This window comes from Aulonocara stuartgranti (assembly GCF_965226115.1).
Source record: "Aulonocara stuartgranti genome assembly, chromosome: 6".
NCBI classification, from domain to species: domain Eukaryota; kingdom Metazoa; phylum Chordata; class Actinopteri; order Cichliformes; family Cichlidae; genus Aulonocara; species Aulonocara stuartgranti.
In genome coordinates this window covers 33521403-33546634 of record NC_138944.1, presented here as the reverse complement: position 1 = coordinate 33546634, position 25232 = coordinate 33521403, and the positions used below count along the sequence as shown (strand labels likewise).

Genomic DNA, 25232 nt, shown 5'->3' with positions numbered 1-25232 from the left:
AGGAATAGAAAACTACACTGGGAATACTAACTAAGACTAGAAACACTGGATGAACACAAGAGTGTAAGCAAACTAAACTGGGAAATGTAAGATACACAGAGAACAAAATGAAGACAAGACACCAAAACACAGTAAACACAAAACACTGGAACCCTGACATGAAGTCATCTCAGTGTTTACATTAAAAATTATAAAATGTTTTTGAAAGCAATTTTGACAGCAAATTAAACCGCATGTTATTCAAAGGTTGCAGTGTTGTGGTTCAGTTTCCTGATTTCTTATTTTTTTTGTATGTTTTTCACAGATCATCAAACAAACGTAAATATTCAACAAACAATAACACAAGTAAACACAAAATGCAGTTTCTAACTGAAGGTGTTTATTATTAATGTGGTGTATCGCATCTTTGGAAAGCTGAGTTCAATTTCTGCAGCCACATCCCGGACTGATTACTGCCACACCTGTTCTCAGTCAAGAAATCACTTAAATGCAACCTGCCTGACAAAGTAGAGTAGACCAAAAGATCCTCCAAAGCCAGACATCATGCCGTCAGCCAAGGAAATTCAGGTACAAATGAGAAAGAAGGTAATTGAGATCTCTCAGTCTGGAAAAGGTTATAGAGCCATTTCTAAAGCTGTGGGACTCCAGCGAACCACCGTGAGAGACATTACCACAAAGAAAACATGGAACAGTCTCCCATGGGCAGGAGTGGCTGGCCGACTGAAATTACCCCAAAAGCCCAGCCATGACTCACCGAAGAGGTCACAAAAGACCCCAGAACAACAGCCAAAGAGCTGCAAATCTCATTTGTCTCTTCATGACTCCACCATAAGAAAGAGACTCAGCTAAGATGGCCTGTATCCAAGATGAAAACCACTGCTGAGCAAGAGGAACATGAAGGCTCGTGGACTGATGTGACAAAAGTTTAATTTCTTTGAAAGGTTGATGTGTCCCATTGCATCTGGCACAAAACTACCGCAGCATTTCAGAATAGAGACATGATACCAACAGTAAAACATGGTTGTGGTAGTGTGATGGTCCGGGGCTGTTTTGCTGCCTCGAGACCAGGATGACTTGCTGTGGTCAATGGAACCGTGAATTCTGCTGTTTACCAAAACATCCTGAAGGAAAATGTTCGGCTACCTGTTTGTGACCTCAAGCTGAAGTGCATTTGGGTTCTGCAGCAGGACAAGGATCTAAAACACGCCAGCAAGGCCACCTCTGAATGGCTTAAGGAAAACAAAATGAAGCTTTGGAGATGCTGTGGCATGACAAAAGGTGGTTCATGCTTGAAAACCCTAACATTTTGAAAAGATAAGTGCGACAAATTCCTCCACTGCACTCTAAAAGACTAATTGCCAGTTACTGCAAACGCTCGATTGCAGTTGTTGCTGCAGAATCAGTTTTTAGGTCTAGAGGCCAATTGCTTTTTTACACAGGGCCATGTAGGTTTGGATTTTTTCCCCCTTATATAATAATAAATACCTTCATTTAGAAACTGCATTTTGTGTTTGCTTACCTTATCTTTGTCAAATTTTTTTTAAATAAATTACATTTCTTTGATGACCTGAAACATTTAAGTATGAAAAACATACAGTGTTTTTCACATATGGACTGTTATACCCTGGGTCACTGCTAGCTTAGGTCCTAGGTCAGGGGTGGGCAACTCCAGGCCTCGAGGGCTGGTGTCCTGCAGGTTTTAGATCTCACCCTGGGTCAACACACCTGAATTAAACGATTAGTTCATTACCAGGCCTCTGGAGAACTACAAGACATGTTGAGGAGGTAATTTAGCCATTTAAATCAGCTGTGTTGGATCAAGGACACATCTAAACCCTGCAGGACACCGGCCCTCGAGCCCAACCCTGACCTAGGTAGAAGTCGAAACCTTTAAAAGAGAGATATGGCACTCATTCAACAGAAATGTATGAGAATTTTAGATGAAACAATAGTGGAGAAACCTTTAAAATCATCTTTGTGTGCAAAGCCAATAAACTTTGGCAGAATATTCTGTACACAAAGTTTTTACATCCTGTTGGTCTTTGAAATGAAAGACAATTTATATAATGCTTCAAAAATAATTGTAACTATAAATGCTCAGATGCTTTTCAATATCACAGGATCTCCTTCTAGAAGATGTGATTAGTTTTCATTTAAAATTGTGTTGTTTAGTAACAGCTGCCAAATTTTTGCTTCACACTGATGTGGAGTTGGGATGAAACCATAATTACAAATGCAAAATGTAGCTGACTGCACTGCCCTGCTACATCTGAAATCCCACTTTACACACTGGCCACACCTGCTGACGACGAGGTCAATAAAGTGCATTCGATTAGCAGCGTCTGGCTGCTACTTTCTGTATTTTTGATTTCATTTCTGAGGTCGTGTTTACCTCATTTTAAACCTGCCAAGGACCAGGCTATTGTCATCAACTCCTGATAGGTAAAACCTTGTAAGTGAAAGAGAGTAAACTTCTTTTTTACCATAACTATTAAAATAAACTCTTGTAGGTTACACTAATATAAAAAGATCTGCTTTTGAAATCCAAGAAGAAATGAAGAACTGATGGGAATAAATACCAAAACAAATCGGAACAAAACAACAAATTAGCAAGAAGATTATTATAATCCAGTAAACAACAGACTACTGTCAGCCTGAATATGCAACGAGTATGCAGAGCTCCTGACAGCAGTGCAAAATCACGCCGATAAGCGTTCAGCGAGATACAAACAGTACAAACATTCAGTTACTGTTAATTATAGCGTCATCCTCGGGTCCAAATTTCTACTTTCTTCAATGCTTCTGAGATGTTTGAGATTAAACATTAAACAGGATGATTTGCTGTAAAAGTAGCTCTATAACAGTACAGATGTAAAACAGTTTGTCAGTATGTTGGTTATCTGCCTGCAGGAGGACTGACAGCCCTCTAACTTAAGCCATCACAGCTGGTACTGTGGTCTAAACCTGTACTTTGGAGAAAGCAGAAGTACAGACTTTTTATTTGACCTTTAACTTTCACCTTAACAGAATTAGCTACATTTCCAAATAATCTCATGTTTTTTGTTTATTTCAGTGAACATACCTAAACCTTTCATGCTAGTGTTGACGTTATTGCAACTCTGATCAAACTGCTATGGGCAGAAAGCTGTCAAGCATTTGTAATGTCCTACATAATTTTATATGTTGCACTTTCCCCCCCTTTTTGCAGTCTTTGTACATTATTATTGGAAAAAAAAGTTTCCTCCCTATGACCGTAACCGTGACTGTAAAGCAAAACAAGCACAAACCAGCTAGCAAACAGTGGAAAGTTTGTAAATTATTGTTTCTTTCTGTATTTATTCTCACGTGTTTATGCTAAAGCCCACCAACATAAACCTGCTGAGGCACTTGTTTTTTGGGTGATTCCTTTACTTCCATCTGTCAGTAACAAAAAGCAAATGCAGCTGCAGACTGTTGCCAACATGAGACTCTGAATGACCTCAATGTGTCTCCGTTAAGGAGCACACGCACACACTGACACTGTGTAGCTCACTGGTATTGCATGCACACTCCATCTACAAGCGGCATAACTCTTGGCCACTCTGAAATTATGTTGCTTACTTTGGAGTGAGTATGAAAGGGCAGTTGGCTCTGTCAGCATGCCTTCCTGTCTGCTCTATTTATGCTGCAGTGGTGGATTGTAGAGCTAGAAATTCTACATTTTCGAGATTTATATCCTGGGGTTTTCTGTTTCAGTGAGCTGTAATTTTGTGATTTCAAGAATCTGTCAGGAACTGGGCTGTCTTTTGATCCATACTTATTTTTTTTTCAACGTCCAGTTAATTATTATTATTTTCTTTCCATGAGGCTCCTTGCTTCTGCCTTGTTTCCTTTTCCTCCTTCCAGCTCCTCTTTCTTTCCCATCTCCTTGTGACAGATGAGTGTGGTCAGAGGTCATGTGTTTGTAATTAGGTGAGCCCTGCCTCAGCACTCGGCCCTGTTTCCTGTTTCTAATCTACAGGGGGAACAGACTGCAGTTCAATCAGCCCTGAAAACAGCTGTTAGCCTCAGGCTCAGCCTTCAAATGCCACAACTTAAATAAAACTGTCTTTAACCTGTCTTCACAGTCTCATAACATTTATCAAAACCTTGTCCTCCACCACACCGGCTCCACACACTGACTTCCTTTTGCTTTGCCTGTTACATAACTGCAGAACGACTAAGACACAGGAATGCTCAAGGCTTCAGAAATGATACACTCATACTGATAACAAGCCCCATTTTTTATGTCCTTTGCTTCTTTTTTTTATAGATTAACTATTTCCAGCATCTTTGGGCCTGTTTCCAACTCACTTTGCTCTTCAGGTGGTTCTTATTACGCTGGTTTAGTCTTTGTGGATTTTTCCAGCCTTCAGTGGTTTATTTCTTCTAAGTCTGTCAGCATAAAAAAACGTTTAATCTAGGGAACCAACATCAGCCGTGACAGAAGCAGTTCATCAACGGATTTACGTTATATGGGAATTTTTTTCTTTTTGATTATTATTTGAGCGCAAACAAATAAAAATGGACGACGATATCTAATGAGTAGCTCTCTTCTTTGTCTTTTTTTACAACTTTACACAAAATGGTACTATTTTCCTCTCCACTGAGGACTGGTGTAATTCTTGTATGCAATAAATGAAGTCATTGATGTCATTAAATGACTCAAATTGAGCTGAAGCAGTTAGCATCATCTACAACTGCCAAAACACACAAAGGGTGTTTTTAGCATCATCTGTTTATTTTGAATGTCTCTCATGGTACCAGCAAATTCAGCCCAAGGTCAGGCTGTGCAGTGCTCACAGAAACTGAAAAAACAAACAAACCAAGAGTTACGTCTCAGCTCTACGCTCTTTAGTTTGCAAAGTTCTTCTAGAAGAACAATGTCTTTTGCATGTCTCCACTTTGGACATTTGGACCAAGTGGCGATATTTGGCCATAATGCACACACTTGATGAAATCTAAACACCACAGATCAACGCAAACACCTCACACCAACTATCAGCACAATGGTGGAGAGGTGATGGTTTGGGCTTGTTTTGCAGTCACAGGACCTGGGCACCTTGGAGTCACTGAGTCAACCAAAAACTCTGTTTACAAAAAAATGTAGAATTGCATCATCGTCTGGGCCGGCAGGTTGAATTTCTTCAGCTGCCTCAGGAAGTACATCCTCTGCTGGGCTTTCTTTATGACAGAGGTGATGGTGGGCTCCCACTTCAGGTCCTGTGTGATGGTGGTACCATGGAAGTGGAATGAGTCCACAGTGGTGATGAGGGTGGCAGTCAGGATGATGGGGGGGGGGAGTGGGGCTGCGTGCTTCCTGAAGTCCACAGTAATCTCCACTGTCTTCTGGGCATTCAGCACACCAGACGTTCAGCCTCCATCCTGTTGGGCCACAGGTGTCGAACTCCAGGCCTCGAGAGCCGGTGTCCTGCAGCTTTTAGATGTGTCCTTGATCCAACACAGCTGATTTAAATGGCTAAATTACCTCCTCAACATGTCCTGAAGTTCCCCAGAGGCCTGGTAATGAACTAATCATTTGATTCAGGTGTGTTGACCCAGGGTGACATCTAAAACCAGCAGGACGCCAGCCCTCGAGGCCTGGAGTTTGACACCCCTGCTGTGGGCAGACTCAACCCCGTCCGAGATGAGTCCGATAACTGGTTAGTTTGTAATAGTCTTCAGGTGCTTCAAAGAGCAGGGGGTAAAGTGGAGTTTGTACTGTGTGCGATGATTATTATAGATCATCTAAATGAATCTGTAGCCCACCTTTCTACCTGAAGAATGCTGCCAGACGCAAAATGAGAATTTCATTACTGCAGTGATAGCTGGTGTTTTTCACTCATCGGGGATAATTGGAAGGAAAATGTGTCTCAGTTGCTTGTTCATTGTTTAAGTTTAATGGGATTAGTTGAAACAGCCTGAACCGGACGGTTGTTTTCATGAATCCTGTAAACTTGAAGTTAATTGAGCTTATCGCTTTAACCGACTGTGAGAGTATTTATTTTAAGTGCTGTTGTTGTTAATGGGCAACATAGTGAGCCAGTTTACACACTATGTGTAAAGCTTTTCCCATTAGACTTCTTATTGCCAATAGTTTTGCTGGTTTTGCCACTGGTTCACTGCTGATTTATTTCTCTCTCTAATGGTGCATTTAATTGCCTTTGATGTAAAGAGTATCTTTTACTCAAATATATATTTTGACCCATTTATTTGCACGTAAATCTTCTGTCTGTAATGGCAAAACATAGTAGGAAAAGCTAAACCAAACCAAATTAAACCCCTAAAGTACTCATTTGAACTAACAGCTTGCCTGCTGTGCATGTTGGAACAGGCTCCACTAGTCTGGGCTGATGATCCAGGAAAGCTGTCCTGCTTTGTTTCCCATCACAGTTTTCAGATCTCCATCGAAGGCTTAAAGTATTTACAGTGCTGCAGTCTGCCTTTCCTCCCCGAGCCTCCCTGAGGACGGCATTACAGCTAATGGGAGATATATGGCCAAACAGATGGAGCTGGCATGCTGTGGACTCATCCGCTGTCTCTCAGAGTTTGAGATGGGTTTTTGTTTGCTAGTTTGTTTGTTTATTTTAGAAATCTGGCCAGTTTTCAGACTTGATCACAAGTGTCATTCCCCTCATAAGGTTGAGTGGCCAAGCACTAATCTGGAGGGTGCAACATGAAGAGAATTAGACAGGTGAGGAAAATCTTCCAGAATTGTTAACACACAAAAAAGCTCTTTTGAATCTTGACACAGTATAGAGCTCTTCATTTGATATAAAACTACAAGCCCTTTTGTTGCTCACTAATACAAATGAGGAGAGACTTGGTTTGTGAAGGGAATACTGTTTTTATATGTTATATAAACAAACACACGTAGACATACACAGTCCAGACCCAACAGCTTAAGTGGTAAAACATATTAAAGCTATTATAGAAAGCTCATTTACAGACATTTACATAAACTGCTCTGCAGCCTCAAGTCCCTAAAACAATAAACAATAACTGTCAAATACATTCCTGAATTTGATAAAAGCACCGTATGTATTTTCATATGCTGGGAAAGTGGTCAGCTCACCAAAATTACAAAAAGACAATAATGTAAATCCAGTTGTGCAATATTTTCCTGCCACGTCACTGCAAATATAAGCACTCGAGTTGGATTATGATTTTCGTTATGTATGAGAGCAGATGCTCACAGCCATTGTGATCCACTTGAAAAAAAAAAACGGGCTGGAGCTCACTAGCAAAGAAGAAATGTGAAGGAGTGAGAATGAGAATGACTCGACCTCAACGATCTCACTGCCGTTAAGTATTTGTAGGTAAATATAATTACAACTGCTTGTTTTGTTTTGACAAACAAATTATGATGTATGCAAATATTTATCTGTATTATTTTTCTTCTTCTTTTGAGATTGAACGACCCACTCTGATTTCTTTTGTATTTGTTTTATTATTGCTCATCTTCCCTGTGCCTTGTCCCCGATGTTCGTATTTTGCATTCTCATGCATGACCTCTGAACTGCTCCATGATCTTTGCCTTTTCCCTGCACCTCATTTGGATCGTTTGCTGTGCTGTCTGATTCTGACAGTGTGATCTCTGACAGTGTTTTGCATTAAAGATTGGGATGTTTGGACTTTTACCTGATGTCTTGTGTTTGGGTGCATCCCTGTAGAATTTGTTCCACAAAAATTCTGCAAATATTTGGTAGCATTTTTGTAATAAAACTCACAACTAAGGGTGTAATTCAATGTATTTTATATGAAATTACAATGTAATTATATTTACCAGCAGGTACATAAGAGGGTAACAAGTCAGGCTTTTGCAAGAAACCTGTAAAGTAATTTTAAGTATTCGGTTACTTGCAGTGAGTAAATTATACTTTGAGTAAATTACAGTATAATGTGTAAAGCCTGGAAGTCAAATGTGTTTAAGTCCCTCCATAATGTAATAATTTCCTGTAAAGCACCTGAGGATATGCAATGCTTAAAATCGACCCTGTTGTCTGTTAGCTGGTGTTTCGTGGAGTTGCATAATGTGTATGCAATCATTTTATATTAGGACAGTGGATCTTTTAGATTCAGCATTTCCATTTCTGCATGGCTCCATACAGATGGTGGAATGGTGGCGGCTGTGGGACATTTTTGTAATTTGGATGAACTGACATTTTAAATTGCTTCTGTGAAAGAGGACATTTGTTTAATGAATAGCCGACTGCCACAATACATTTCACTCTGACAGATTCTATGTTGCTAAGAGGCATCGCACCATAAATGTCACATAAAACTGATTGCACAGATTTTAAACTCCTGAAAAATTGGTGTGACGTCTGATTAAAAAGTACCTGAAAGCAGGTGATCATGGGAAATGGCACAAAAAGTAAGATCTTTGTACGATAAAGTATTTCTAGTACAAAGTAATTATTTAAACTTTTTACCCCTATGCTGTACCAGTTGTGCCTCCTATTTCCTTTTTCTTTTTAAGGTTTAGATTTAAGCATTTTGGGCAGTCTTTATTTAACAAAACAGCATTTTCCTCTCTGGGTTGAAAGGAATATTTAAGCACCTAAATTGTTTTGTGCGCTAATAAGTACCTGTTTCTTGGCACAAAGTAATATCCCTGGGAAAAAGACTTAGTAATTGGACCCACACAGCCTCTCCATCCTGCCTTCTCCTCACTGGATGCTGGGAGCCACCAGGTATCCGTTGAAGGTGATGTAAACATCCACGTCGTCGCTGTAAATGGCGTTGTCCCGCTCCCTTTTGTAGAGCCGCACCCAGACCTCGTCATTCAGAGCCAGATCCAGCATGACGCTCTGACTCTGCATGATGGACCGCTCGCTGGGCTGAGCGTACAGGATCACCTGCTCCTTGTCGTTGTGCATCAGGTGGAGGTATGTCTCCTTAAAGTTCCACGTGTGGATATTGACGTTGAAGAAGTAGATCCCGGGCACGTAGCAGTAGAACTTGCCTTTGAACATGTTAAAGTGCTCGTAGAGGTTGACAAACACAGTGTCAAACACCAGCGCCTGGTAGTAGTCCAGGCTGTGCAGGGATTTGCGGCGTCCCACAGAGAAAGAAGAGTGAGGGATCTTGCAGGCGTCTCCGGGTGCACCTGCTTGGCCTTTGCTGCCTTTAGGGCCCATGGGGCCTCGGTAGCCAGGAGCGCCCTCCAGACCTGGTTTTCCGGGTGTACCTTTGTCTCCTTTGTCTCCTTTATCACCTAAAGGGACAAAATGAAACATGAACAGGGAGGAAGACAGAAAACCCACACGCGTGACTTGCATGTTTGAATATTTTAACCCTTTAAAGCCTGAACCATGAAATTATTGCCAGAAAATTCTATATTCTTGAAAATATAGTGTTTAGTAAACCTGATGAAATCTTTCATTTTTAAATTTCATAAATGATTTTATATGAGTAGAAGTCTCAAAAACTCACAGGCTCAACACATGTATCAAATGTGATACACTTGGCTTAACAGGGTTAAAAGTAAAGCTCTTAACAGACATTTTAATAAAGAAGAGGTTAGCTTTTGCAAAGTGAGATATACTACTGCTCACTGTACCCATTAATAGCAAAGGCATGTCAAGACCACATTAATTTATTCCCAGCTGGCTGCACCAGATGTTTCTTTCTTCCAAGAACTCAAAGTGATCTTGTCATTTAGCAAAGTGCAGCATTTAGTTGGATTCAAAGATTTTCTCTCAACTCTTCCATTTTCAGGTCTCCGTTTTATTGTGCGCACAGTACCTGCCTGAACTTTTTCATAGTGGCTACAAATCTAGAAGCAGCAACAAATTCCAGTAAACCTTTTATATCTGACATTTCAAATCCTGCTTATAAATCTAAAGGAACTCTTTCATTCAAAGTAGTGCTTATTTTAAACTTGACCTCCTCGTGGACTTTAAGACGAAATGTTCGGGTAGACCTTGTGAGGACAGCATGTCTGTAAAAAGCAGTTTGTTTCCAGAATCTACTGCCTCATTAAATTTGAAGTAATCACAGCCAAAGACCAGAAGGAACTGTAATCATTTCAGTTAAACACATTTATTTCTCCTTTTTCTGCTGCTGTTCTAGGCATCTGAAGGTGAACTACTACTGCTGACACCCTGAGACAGCACATGAGCTCTACTGGAGGAATGAGCATCATTCTTCTAAAACTGACTTGGAGCTTTCGTGATGACGCACTGTTTCATAAAATCTCCCTTAAAAGAACAAGTAGGGGTTGGTGCAATCCAAAGGTATCAAAATGGTCATCTAGCCTTGCTTCCTTCAAATTGCCTCCCTTTTGGCCATACAAACTGATTGGTGTATGAATTAAATGCACCAATCAGTCATAACATAACAACACCACCTGTCTAATATTGTGTTGGCCCCCCTTTTGCTGCTAAATCTTCCCTGACCCATCAAGGCACGGACTCCACTAGACTCCTGAAGGTGTGCTGTGGTATCTGGCGCCAAAATGTTAGCAGCAGACACTTTATGTCCTGGAAGTTGCTAGGTGCGACCTCCGTGGATTGGCCTTGTTTGTCCAGCACATCACACAGTCGCTCAATTAAATTGAGATCTGGGGAATTTGGAGTTCAAGCCAACACCCCAAACTCGTTGTTGTGCTCCTCAAACCATTCATGAAGAACTTTTGCTTTGTGGCAGGGAGCATTATCCTGCTGGATGAGCCTCCAGTCATCAGGGAACACCATTTCCATGAAAGGGTGTACATGGTCTGTAGCAGTGCTTAGGTAGGTGGTACAAGGTTTCTCAGCAGAACATTGCCCATCACACTGCCTCTGCCAGCTTGTCTTCTTCCCATAGTGCATCACTCTCACACTGCCATCTGCTTGATTTAAAAGAAAACGTGATTCATGAGACCAGGTCATCTTCTTCCATTGCTCTGGTATCCAGTTCTGTTGCTCACATACCCATTGTTTCCAGGAGTCAGCATGGTCACCCTGATTGGTGGCTGTACAGTCTTCTACATAACAGCCTGCGATGCACTGACATCTTTCTATCAAAAACAGCATTACATTTTTAAGCTACAGTAGCTCATCGGTTGGATTGGATCAAAAGGACCAGCCTTCGCTCCCCACGTGCATCAGTGAGCCTTGGCTGCCCACGACCGTGTCGCTGGTTCACTACTAGAACACTTTTGATAGATTGATAGACTGACCACTGCAGACCAGGAACACCACACAAGAGCTGCAATTTTGAAGATGCTCTGACCAAGTCATCGCAGTATGGCCCTTCTATCAAGCACATGAACTGTGAGAACACAATGTTTTCTTGCTCCCTAATATATCCCAGCCACTAGCAGGTGAAAAGATAATCAGTTTTATTCACTTCATCACTTTACCTGATTGGTGCATGTTCAGCTTAAAATATGTTTTTAAAAAAATTACTTGGATATGTTTTCCTAGTTTTTATTTGCTCTTTTCTTGTTTATATCTGTCTTCCCTGGATTCTGCTAAGCTGCCACCACACGCCACCAAAACGTCCTCTTGATTTTAAATTTAAATGCGATGTGACAACAAGCTCTAAAAATGATTAATGCGATTTTGTGACTACTGACTGAAATGTCTCTATTTAAGCGAACATTTTGAGTGGTGCTATTATTCCCGAAACACAAGAGAATACTTTTGAGCTGATTGTACATTTGCATGTCAAGTGACACTGCTTATTCGGTAAGCCTTCCTACATGCCATCACCATATCGCTGTGGAACAGCTGTAAAAAGATGTGAGCCAAGAAAAGGCTCAGGCATACATAAACAGAAGCTAATTTAGGAGCAGTGCAGCTTACTGAAATTATGGGATGAAAAGTGGGTGACCATTTTCACTTTCAGCTGACAGCAGAGTTGGCTCAAATCTATCTATCATCAAGGATCTACGTGAAACTTTATTACAGCAATATTCTAGGCCAATTCGAAGATGGCTTGACAAGCCTAAAGGCAAGCACTTGTGCTCCCTATTTTCTGCCATACATACTGACTGGCCGCTTCATTACACCTATTCAACTGCTCGTTAATGCAAATATCTAATCAGCCTGTCACATGGAGGAAGCCTAGTGCATTTAGGAATGTAGACGTGGTCAAGACAACCTGCTGAGTTTAAAACTGAGAATCAGAATGGAGAAGAAAGATGATTTACGTGACTCTAAAACTGGCATTAGTTCTAGATGGGCTGATTATTGCAGAAACTGATGATCTTCTGGGATTTTCCAAAACAACCATCTGTAGGGTTTACAGAGAATGGTCCAAAACAGAGAAAATATTCAGTGAACAGCAGTTCTCTGGGTGAAACTGACTTGTTAATGTCAGAGGTCAGCGGGAAATGGCCACACAGCTTTGAGCTGATAAGAAGGCAACAGTAACTCAAAAAAACATTAATCACAACCAAGGAATGCAGAGATGCTTCTCTGAATGCACAACAGACATGTTGTGCATTCCCTTGCAGCAGAATGGCTACAGCAGCAAAGGAGCACAGTGTGGGCTTTTGGCTACAATTTTTGACACAGGCTCACCAAAATCGGTCAATAGAAGATTGAAAAAATGTTGCCTGGTCTGATGAACCTCAATCTCAATTTCTGATGCAACTTTCAGATGGTCAGAACTTGGCGTAAACAACATGAAACTATGGCTCCATCCTGCCTTGTACTGTCCCAATCAAAAATTTAAGACCACTTAAAAAATGGCAGAAAATCATATTTTGCATTGTTGGATCTTGACAAAGTTCCAAGCAGAGCTTCAACATGCAACAAGAAGAAATGGGAGTGAGACAAAACATATTTTGAGCATGCAATTTATTAGAAACAACGTTTAAACGGAAACAGGCTGTTTATCAAAAGTTTAGGACCACATGCCAAGAGTTCATGATCAAGAGTTCAGGCTAGTGGTGTTAACTGTTTGGAAGATACTGGGGATCATATTATTGGTTGGGTTTTCTCCTAAATACTGTAGTGCCTGTACAAAGAGATTACACTATAGCTTTTAGAAAAAAAACTGGTGTATGATAGTTTCGTCAGTTTTGAGAGGCTCTGAGGTTATAGGGTGATAAAAAGAAACCTGTAAATATGACTTTCTTGCGAAGTCTTGCTGAGCTTGCTCTGCATTATTTTAGGCAACTAAAACTTCAGTTATGAGTTAAACACCTCTGGGATCGCTAAACCCCACAGGAAGAAGCCACAGTGCTTCCCTCTTTAACCATGACCAACACTTCCTGTAGAGGTAAGCACTGCTCATCCTCTCCACAGAGCCACAGTGACGTCTCCAGCTGTGACCAGCGTCCAAGCAAAAAAGTCCCGAGCAGAGTTACAGCAGTTTCCACAAACAGTAGCTTAGCAGCACATCTGGTCACAATGACCTACAGTGAGTGACTTATCCGGCAATAATACACAGTTACTGTTACATGTTGCAAAATACTTAGATGAGAAAAAACCCATTGTTTCTTTGGTTTGGAAACCTTTACATGTTTTTTAACCTATTTTTAACAAAAAATAAAAATATAAAAAAATATAATGGCAAACAAGGAAATGGTTCTAAGTGTGAAATATACACGTTTACGTCATGGGTTTTAATTTAATTACTAACTTTCATGTGCTCATTTTAATACATACACTATATACAACATAGAATAGTATTTTAAATATCACTAAGACTTGCTGTTGCTCTTCTTGTAGGCAAATATAGGTCTATGACACTGTAGGTTTAGGATATTACGATCAGATGGTTATGAGTCACTGAATGTCTGGAAAAAGATCACAGACGTTGCTCCTTTCCCAGGCCCGAGTATACATGGCGGTATGGGCGGAGATTGTAACAGCAGTTACAAGTGGAAAGTTAAAGAGATGAGAATTGCTGCACAGATTCAGGAATGACTGCAACAATAAACTTGTTATCAAAGAGAGTCACATGCACTTAAAAAAGCACCAATTAGCCAATGGTATTGTTGCTTTTCTTTACAACTATGCAGCTGGAATGTGGACACTGCTGTTCCATGTATCAAGTACATCAAGCAACACTTCTTTTTATTTGCTTTTGATTTACTTGGGATGAATCTAGAGTCCGAAAGTGGATCAAGACCCACAAGTTGAGCAACTTAAAAGATAAATTTTAGATAAACATGTTAATTTGGGAACTGAAAGTACACTGACACTGAAAGCAGCAAACGTTAAACTGCAGGGTTTCATAGAAACAAACATAAGATCCTATTACTAAAATTAAGCAACATTGCACGACACCAAGACTTAACTCCAAAGTCATGCATTTTGGAATCAACTTGACAGAAAGGCAGACATGAAAGGTCAGAGGTCAAATGTGACCTGATAATTGGATGGAAACTATAACGTGTATTTAAACAATACCTAAATGTTGCAAATACAAACTAAGGCAACAGATTTTTAAGCATAGTTTTAGAGATAAAAGACATTTTATGAAAGTTTGGTCTTATTTGACCTTGAAGAAGCCGTCAGAGGCACAAAGTAATTATTATGATGGCTAATATGTTAGGATGAGTGACAAGCCCTGATCAGAAGACCTGTGAGTCCTGCTGGTGACATATGGATACAAACGTTTGCTAATATAGGTGGGCGATTCACCATGCACAGCCCTAAAGGTGAACAACAGAACTTTTTCCCCGAGTGCAGTCAACTGACACTGAAGAAATCACCTGAATGTTGCATTTTCAGTCAGTCATCCAGGTGATTTCTTCAGTGTCAGTTGACTGCAGGTTTCCCCAACCTTATAAAAAGTACATTATAGGCCGTGAGTTCAGTATTATGATCATTAATATACAAATTGTCATGACCTTTGATGAATGGCCATGAGTACCATTCACAGAGAGCTGGTTAAATGCTGCAGTTGTAAGATGTTTCAAAATGCACCATTAGGCCCCCTCCTTGTTTCTACCAATAAAAACACAATGTCCAGATGAACAGAATCAGGTTTCTGGGATTTTGAGGATGGATCAAGACACCAAATTAACTTTTCAATGTAATGCTACTAAAGGAAAATGTGTGGGTGTAAATTCTGATTTGCCCGTGACTGAAGGTTCGTGTTTCTTTTGAGAAATTTGGCAAACTGAGATTGACTTACTGACTATGGTTACACTGTTTGAGTAAAACCAACAGCACATACTGCTGCATTTTTGATCATGCACTTAGTTCAGTTTGCTTGCTGTGCAACGCAAAGTTGCTTCACATTTTGACTTCCCACTGAGTCCATGAAATTACAGTTGGACTTCGATGAGGAAAGTTGCGACATGGCACAAAAACACTTGAACTGTGTTTGCATGTGAGAAGCTTAATGATAGACCAGCAGAGACATTTTTGTGGTTCAATGGTTGGACTGGTTTACGGGCTGATCGTGGGTCAGAACAGACTTGGCACGTCCGGTAATCAAAGAACCAACAGATAAAACAACAGAGTGATGACACATCATCTGGATCGCTCTGGCTGAGTTGGCTGACTGACTTATCATATTAAACACACATGTTCTTGCAAATCCCTCTCCAACTCGATCTCTTGCATTGGGAAATCCCACTGATTCCCACTTTTTAACCCCACTGATTCTCTCACAACACTTCCCCCTCTTTCTCTTACCTTCATTGTATATATATATATATATATATATATATATGTACTAGTATGTGCACGCACAGATAAAGCCACACAGATGCACAAACACTGACACTCAAAGTCTTCACTGTTGGCCTTCCTCACTGCCTGCAGTAACAGTAACTCAAACAAGCTGTCATGGATTTGACTGTGTAATCAGGTGTAGTAAGCACAGGATCCACAGTGTTTATAGGACGGCAGATTAAGGAGTCAAACTGGACCACTTCCAAGTTTTATTTAATCTGCTTCTTTTTAATTTAAAGTGGGCCTGAGGTTAGTAGGACATGTTTTGTTGGTCCTTTTCCCCCACGTTCTGCTTGATGTGTGTCTATAGCTGTGTAACCGAGCCCACGTTTACTGGTGTTAATTTGTGGTTATTGAAGTAACCACGGTTTTGGTTTTTTAAAGAAAATACACAATGTAGGAACAATTTGCTCGGAAATATTTGTGATGTTGAAAGTGGGTTGTGACAAAGAGCTTTAAGATCAGGTAAGCTTTAAGGTTTCTCACATTTATTTTAATATTGCCCTGTAATTGGTAAGTATTAGTAGAAGCTAGTGCAACAAGACAACCTAGGACTTTTTGGACCACTGAAAATCTGGGACACCAAAGTAACTGCCTGCTTATTTGGCAATGCAGTCTAGAGCCTGGTGAATTATACTGTGGCAAGCATTGTTTTTCTCTCTCTAAATGGGTCATTTTGTAGTGTAATTATCTTTGAGTTTAGTTTAGACCAAGTCTGAGTATCCTGCAGCCCGTTTCAAATGAAGTTGCCCATTCTCTTAAAACTCATTGCACGAATATCAGGTTCAGGTTAGATGCAGTCCAGAATTGGATGTATGGTCAACCTGCCATTGGTTCAAACTCTGAACCCCATGAAGACTCTTAGTAACCTCCAGTAACACAGTACCATGTAAGTCAGAGGTAACAGACAGGGAACAGTCTGTTTATGTAGACTCCAAGTTAAAATGTCTTTACTGCAGAAACAAACATGTTTAGAGGAAGATACATAAAAAATACTAGCAGCCACCTCAGTAGATACGAAGTCGGGTGTTCATGCTACCCACCCATCCAGCTGGCACGTTGGCAACAATACCCCTCGGTCTGTTTAAATCAGTGAACTGGACCTCTTTGATGTTTGTGGTGTTGGTGCTTTTATTAAATATTTGCAACTGTATTAAAAGTAATATTATTTGCCCAGTTACCGAACAGAATATCCAAGAAGTCTGTGATGGCCAGTATGTTGCCTGGATTCCTGACTATCTATCAGAGAGGCCTCTATGTGGCAGAAGACAGGAGACTTTACTATACAGTTTATAGCTGTATATATTATTGTGACGTGCTTTTTAACAAACTGCAAACTTCCCTCATTTGGCCTTTGAGCTTTGGCTTGTTGACTGATGCATTTATTATAACAAAATGTCATTCCACCTTAATGAAATCCTTGCATACATTCATATTTTGATGCTGATATACATTTCCTACCACAGATACTGTGAAAAGCCACCATTGTCACTAGTATTTGGCTGCCTGCTGCTTTACAAAATGTTAAAAAGCGGCTGATTTTTGAAGTGGTTCCAGATTCCTTCTGTTGCGCGAGTATCTAATTTCCTTTTCACTGACAATCTCTCATTTTACTCTCAGTTCCACTTAGCCATCACTGCATGGCTACACTTAGTAGCTCTATTCCATTATTATAGATATGTGATTACTCTCCTGATTAAGGAGTACACACACACACACACACACACACACACACACACACACACACACACACACACACACACACACACACACACCTGGAAAAGGAAAAGCGCAGACTTTGTAAATGCAGCTTAAAATAGAGCCCTCGTAGTACACACTTTAAAGAGTGAATGATTTTTTTTAGTAAATTAACAAGCAACGATTCTCCAGTCATGGTATCATTTGCATGATTGACCATCAAAGTGAAGCTGCAATTATCAACTGAACGCAGTCTGTAATCAGCAGTGTTTCAGAGCTTAACAGATGCTTTTCAAGTCCCTGGTACCTTTGAGGATGGTCATGTTAATGACAGTTCGGACTTCAGGCATTTGATACTGAGCCGTGGCTGCGGGAGAATCTTGCTGGTCGCAGCATCGTCTGCAGAGTCTGGAAGGAGACCTGGAGGGGGAGGGGACACAGCAAACCAAGGGAAGGAGCAACAGCAGCCCAAAACACCCCGACAACATGGCTGTCTCAACCTGAGGATGGAAGGAAAGAAAAGAAATAAGCAATCAAAATAATGGTAATGCTCCAGGACAATGTTAAACTGTATGTCCATATGAGGCCACAGTGATGGCAGATGTTTACAGATGCATGCAACTTTATGGCTCATATAATAATAATGGTGTTTTTACTCTCTGATAAAGAGGAATTTGAAAGTGAAAAACGATCAGCCCCCAAACCAACATTTTTTGGTTAGTTATGTTGTTTGTTGGTGTGCCGTATTTTTCACATTCCTGTGGAAATCTGGTCTATAAATCTGGACTGTAACTGCATCTTCTCAGGAGACAATGATATTGACAGTATTTCTCAGGTTTCTCTTGCAGCCCTTATTAGCCATTGTGCACCTACATTTAGTGATCTATACAAGATGTAATATACTACAATGCAATTTTACCATGACATTGTGGTTTTAGAGTTGCAGCAAGAAGTATTCAAAAACAAAGGCTTGAAAAAACCGTACTACTTCTTAAAAGTATGTTTGGCATTTTGAAATGTAAGAACTTAAGGTCAACTTGACAGACCAGATTATGTTATTTTAGGATTATCGTATAGTATCCAGAGGATCAAGAAGTGAAATATAAGCCTTTCTATAGACTAAAAACAAGAGTGAGAAAGTTTTCTGAGGCTGGAACTTTGATCACAATATAAAACAAAATTAATATTTTGGTTGAGAATCTTTTCAAAGCTGTTCACTACAAATGAAACTTGACTACATAATTGAAGGTTATGAAGAAAAAGACCCAAATGTGTCCATCATTATGTGCCTGTGTAACAGTAACCATAGCACAGACAATATGACACTTGATTGATGCTTTACCCAGAGTGCTTTATGGTAACGTGAGTACATATGTTTCCAAGATGCACAACCCAGAGTCAGCCAGACCCTCCCACCCCGAAACTGTAACCACTGAGAAACACAAGACCATAAAATCCATCTGGTTAAAAGGGGAATGCTACAATCTTTTCCTTTGAGCTTCCTTACACAACTAGAGACACAAACTTTGATGTTATATTAAATAAAAATCTCAAGATTAGTCTACATTGGGTTCTACAGTGAGCCCTAAGGAGCAGGGGATGTAACACTGACCAACTGACTGGTGGACAGTGAGCACCCCTCATGATGGATCTCAGCACATTTTGTTTTCTGCTGCCCTCAGCCTGGTTCTGCTCAAGGTTTCTTCCTGTTAAAAGGGAGATTTTCCTTCCCACCATCACCAAGTGCTAGCTCATAGGGGGTCATCTGGCTTTTGTCTTTATTATTGTATTATCTTTGCTTTGCTCGAGGCAGCTGTTGTTGTGATTTGGCACTATAAAAAATTAAATTGAACTGGAAACAATTGCCCAGTTTGTTGTTAACTACATATTGGCGCCTGTGGCTCAGGAATTAGAGCAGGCCATCTACATACTTAAAGGTTGGTTGATTGATCCCTGGCTGTTCCAGTCTGCATGCCAAAGTATCCTTGATACTGAACCCTGATTTGCTTCTGAATGACACATGTTGCATAAAGTGCTTTGAGTGCTCGTTTTCCCCAACATGACCAGCAACAGAAAATAGTCCATCAACAATTAATCAATAAAAATCTGAATATTGATCTAATATTTTTCCATTTACATGTGTTGTAATTTTCTGTTTTCTCAGAGAAGCATCTAAGTCTCTGAAAAAAGTCTTAATAAAAAACTTTATTTGATAGAATTAGAGGCCTGCTGCTGCAGGAAATGAAGCCCATGAGAGTTGTATTCTTAGGCCATAAAAACAAAACTGCATGTGCTTGTCTGGTCTGCATTTTTCACCTTTTCCTCTCATTCGCTCTTATCTATTTTATTTTCATCCTCAAACGCAACGCCTCTGAAAAGGAAAAGCATAACAGAACGAGAGGAAATGTTTGTGTGAGAAAGGAGAAAACTGAGGAAATGAAATAAACAGGGAAGAGACAGATGAGAGATTCCCTGAGGTTTTTACAGTGATGGATGAATGTTAAAAGGATTTGAGATGACAGATGGCGCATGACTGTGAGAAAAATGAAATAACTGGAGCGCTGCCCCAACGTTTTTATCTGACTACTGATAGTAAAATATAACAGTTATTATCTGCCTCGCTATTACAGCCTGTCAGATGTCACGCAACGCATCTCTGCTCTGTTCTCCAACATGTCTGAAAAATTAGGCTCAGATTTATCATATGAATTTGTATTTCTGTCATTTTGGCAATATTCTGCGGCAAATGCAACAAGAAATGGCCTTCGGTTCCTTTTAAAGACAATCCAGACTAAAGCTGTATTTCTGTCACAAAGCAGTAACCATAAGAAGAGGATGAGTGGTGCAGCTTGAAAGTGCTTACGTTGGAACGTTGAGCTGGTGTGGAAAATCCAAGTGATTATTTGGATTTTTTTCTTGGAAAGCTGTCAACTGTGGATTCACTGCAGTTGACACACAAAAAATATATATTTTGCAGACTTCAAAGAATCCCACATGCTACTGTATATTTGCTCTCCAGTTACCAGAGTGTCCCTGAATGGGTGGCTTATTTTTACAGTGTCACAGGAACGCAGTGCACAGGACAGGGAAGCGCTCAGCAGGCACTCTGCTTGACTGACTGGCAACCTGTCAGCTTATAAAAAGCCAACCCTTAGTGACAGGAAGTAATATTTCTACAGTCCCAAGATAGGAAACACTTGTTGAAATTATAGGTTTTGGTCAGTGGAGGCAGTGCCCAGCCGCTGTGCACCGAGATGAAGAAAAGATGCATCTTCTTGGGTTTTCTGAAGCAGCTTTTGCACCTCAACCTTAGATATTGAGAAGAATCGTGTCATTCTGATGTCCTTTCTCTCATGTGGCGTGCAGAAGGAAACATATGTGTTCTCACTAATGTAGGACTGAACACAGAGACAAGGACACTCACTCACACCTATGGCTCATTCAGAAGCATGAGCTGATATCTCTGTGTTGGTGTTGCTCTTATATTATGACACTAGCACTGGTCAAGGATCAACTGGCAGCAGCCAAGAAGTTAGCTAACGTACTTAAAAACTATCGCTAGCAAACCTACATTTGGCCAACAACAAAGCAAACTAAATAAAATATTTGTTCGTTGTATAAATGAATGAAGAAAATGCTTAAAATGTTGACCATTTGTTCTTAAAGAGAGTTTCATATAAAACTCAAAGTTATGACATTACAAAAATTACAATTACAATGTTGATCCTGGACCAACATTATTATGATGGGAACAACACCAACACGGGGATATCAGATACATCCATTTAGAATTAGCATTTCACCTGTAACAAGCATGTGTTTCCACTGTGAGCGAAAACCAAAGTTACCAGAAAGGACCAACACAGGCAGGAGGAGAACGTGTGTACCTCTGTCTTAACAAGTCCTAAAACAGTTCAGGGCTCCAGCGTGTTCATGAAAACAGCCTGAACAGGTCAAAACTTCAGCAATTTTTGTGCCATATAAAAATACTGTACAAATGCCTACATGCATATCAGCGAACCAACTAGAGGGACTATCATGGTGTCATGCGTGTGTCCTACGTAGCGCCTATGCATAGCTTTTCAGACCATGTCCACATATTGTAGCTATTAACTATCACCAGGGGGCAGTGTCTGTGGGGCTCACTATTAAACCAATCAGCTTTTGACCCATGTATGCCATCCTCACCTTCAGGCCAGCACTGTTGCTTTTTGTAGGACTGCATGCAACCACATACGTATAGGATGCATATCTCACATCCTTCACCCTGATAGCTGAATATCAACACAAATGAACACCAACAAGGTTATATCAATTCTGCTTCAAAGGATGGGTTGGAAATGTGATCATGTGGCTTCAGGCCAATCATTGTAAATGGCAAAGGTGAGGGTCGAGCATGGGTAGCAACATTATTTGATGCATGAGTGCATTTAAAGGTATTGTTTAGGATTTGCCCCTAAAAGTACCACTTGAGGTCCTCCACGTTGGTCTAACCTGGTATATCCCATCCACTACTCACCCGATTGGCAAGAATATTTATTTATTTACTGATTGATTGATTTTTAATAATTAATATCATGGTCTCCAAAAAATGAAGTGACATTTCCTCCAGCACCATGTGTTATCCTTTTGTGGCTTTTGGTAACACGTCTTGGCATGACCGTAACATTTGTCACAGATCTCCGTGGCAGAGGATGCAGCCAGTTCTTACTAAATTGCTTGTTACAGTTTCAGAATCAAATCTCCACCTGTCTTTAATAAGTTCTACATTTACATGCTTAGGTTTTTGAAAACTAATGACCACATTAATGACCTGCCTTACTGAAGACTATGTGGTAACCTTCCATTCAGTGTGTTTCTGCATTTTGGCAAAATTTGAAAATACTGCAGAAATGTTAAGGGGGATAAACAGAAACATGAGTTACACTTGAAGATTTCGGGCAAACACACAGCAGGCTGACACACCCTTGGCCTTATTTTATTATGCAACATGCTGTCAAATTGATTAGGCCACACGTTCAGCTTGCTTTAAGGCAGGAAAAGAAAGTGTGCAACAGACGTTTTAAAGTTACTGAAAGCTGTGCAACTACAAAGGCAATAACAATTAGTCAGATTTTATAGCTGGTTTAATATCATCAAACGGGAACAAAAATTAATCTCTTACATCATACTCTACCAACAAACATCACCCCAATGCGTGCCTGCGTGTGTGTGCGCGCGTGTGTGTCTGTGAATCATAACAAGTAACAACCACTAATCAGCTGATCAACACACACTGCACTCATGCAGCTGTTATAATGAATTGGTTTAAGAAGCCACGTCTACAACGCCAGAGCATCAACTTGGCATGCATCTGCACTCCGGATAAAGCACATACGCGCGCACACGCACTCAATGTCGGGCAGTAGGCCGGCGCGTGAGAGCGTGCGCGGTGATATAGCTGCCGGGGTAAGTTTGCAAAAGAAAAAAAAAGCTACTGCTGAGTTGGCGACTTGTGAATAACTTCTTCAGCCTCTGCACGTCTCTGCAAGCGCACCGCCGGCTGCTTTTTTCTTTACCTTCATTCACCGTTTCTTTTCCTTTTTTTTTGTACAGCATTACGATGCAGAGTCGGTCGATTGTCATAAAGTCGCTGTCACATCTTGTCAGAGTGTCTGGTCGCTTTTCTTACCTGCAGGAGTCTCAGACGAGGAGGAAAAGCAGACTGCTGGTGTCAGACTGAGAGGAGGAACAACTGAGAAGAAACCTCTCTCACTCTCTCTCCTATACACACACATTCCTCCCTCCCACTCCTGTATATAACCTACCCTCACACACACACAGCACAACAAATCCTCCTCTTTCATCAAATAACATAAAGTCAGTGTTACTCCCTTCTCCCTGGTGTGTTCATTTCCTGCAGCCCCTCCTCCACACAATCTCTCTCTCCTTAAACTCCAGATCCATCATTCTTACTTAACAGAGAGTCAAGATAGCTGCGTTTCCATCCAGGAGTTTTATAACAGGGAGCTCAAAGTGGCACGAGGAGCTGTCACCACCCAAACTCTAATATAGGTCATCGCTCTCCTCTGTTCAGGCAGCGCAGATGCCCATGACTCAGATTCTGGACTGCAGCAACATACTTTCATTTAATTTGTTCCATTTCAAAACTATCACCGTCATAAAGTCCTGCTGTAGCTGCTGTTAAGACTGTGAAAATGCATAACCAGCATTTTCTTTTCTAAAACATGTGCTGCAGAATATCAGAATGAATTCAGCAGGCATGGGAGTATCTATCATCTGGGTGTCCTGGTGGTCCAAGCGCATGTGTGCACAAAATAAATAATTTAGCCAATTTAGATTCTGTTTATTTTGTTTTATTGGTATATCAAATTGTTCTAGTTCTTAACAAAAATGTTATTGACATTTTCTTGGTGTCTTTAAAAAACAACATTACTAAAAGTGGCAGGCAGCCATGAAAATCATAGGTCAGACAGCTCATCAAAGACCTCAGTCCCTTTATGGACAGTGTGTTACAATAAGCCTGGGGAATTTCGTGTGACCCAACTCACATCCTGTTCTCACAATATGAACTTTGTACTTTCTGGCAGAAGATACAAAGTTCCACACTGTAAGTTTGACAGACTGAAAGTCATCAGTTGCTTGTTCAATTGATCCTCTGAACAGCACTGTGTAGTGTGGAGGTCATTGGGTGAGAGCAACCTATCAGTTACACGTACAATTATTGTTCATGTTGATTAGTGTTATTAAAATGTGATTTGTTGTGATTGGTATTCTTGGTAGTTTTAAAGGCTGTACTGTAAACTTGGATTTGAAGTCCAAAAGTCCAAAACTCCTCCTCAGGGATCATAAAGTAAACACATTCTGAAACACCAAATGGGTGGCTTCCATGCCCAGTGAGAAACCACTGTTCTCAGAGATTTCAGTCAGCTGATATTGCAGTGCAAAGACTGAAAAAGAGCTGATAGCAGTGAAAGTGAGCTCTTAACTAAGCAGCAACCCGAATGGCAGAAAAATGAAGCCAGTGCAGACCTACCAAAAATTATAGTTCCTCCAAAAGCCAGCTGAGGCCGGCTGCACACACAGGACTCTGTCCCCATCTCATGTCTTTAGCTATGAAAATAACGTATTTACATCCTGGTACAAAATGCTGGTCTCTGTAGTTCAAATCGCTATTGCTATCATTAGCTAATAATTTAGCTCTTCACCTGTACAAACAAGGTCATTCCTGTTTCTCAAAAGAACATTTTGCTCATGCTGAGGCCTGGATGGTGTTGTGTAGATTTCTACAAACTGAGAGCTAAGTTCATTGGATGCCAAACTATCGATCCATCTCTTTTGTAAACTGGAAGCTGTGACCAGATGTCACAGAGCGAGAGGCGGGTTACAGCATGGACAGCTCGCCAGTCTATCACAGGGGCCACAGTGGACATCTGTATCCTCCGTGTCTTCCCTCACTTTAACTGTTAATAATGTTCACCTTCCAGATATGATCTTTGTGTGTGCCTTATCAGTTACTGCCATGACAGTGGTCTCAGATGAGCTTTCTTCTCTTGAGATAGGTATAAACTGGTGTTTCAAATCCATCAGGGGTGAAGCACAGTGACTCTGGTAAAGGGAAGATAGATACCCTGCAGCTTTTTTGTCCAAGGCCTCAAATTACCTTTCTCCTGGAGGAAAGGGTGACAGAGTTTGGTTAAATGGTGATTCTAAATTAGCCATAGGATTGAATGTGAGTGTTAAGGGTTGGCTGTCTCCTTGTCTTAGCCCTACAGACTGGCAACCTGTTCAGGGTGTACCTCTTGCCCCATACAACCCAGAACTGGCTAAGTGGAAGAAAATGGATGGAAGGATGGATGAGTATTAACTAGGAACCATGATGCAAAC

The 25232-nt window shown here is 40.6% G+C and overlaps 1 protein-coding gene across 1 annotated transcript; it reads right to left on the bottom strand.

Annotated features, from left to right (window-relative positions):
• Positions 1-6845: 6845 nt before the first annotated feature.
• c1qtnf6b (C1q and TNF related 6b) lies at positions 6846-23188 on the bottom strand. Its single transcript, XM_082536035.1, has 3 exons — positions 23017-23188; positions 17653-17845; positions 6846-9238 (listed from the first exon to the last, which is right to left on the bottom strand). Exons 2-3 carry the CDS (start codon positions 17831-17833, stop codon positions 8691-8693), a joined length of 729 nt encoding a protein of 242 aa, XP_082392161.1. The 5' UTR covers positions 17834-17845; positions 23017-23188; the 3' UTR covers positions 6846-8690.
• Between the last annotated feature and the right edge of the window lie 2044 nt (positions 23189-25232).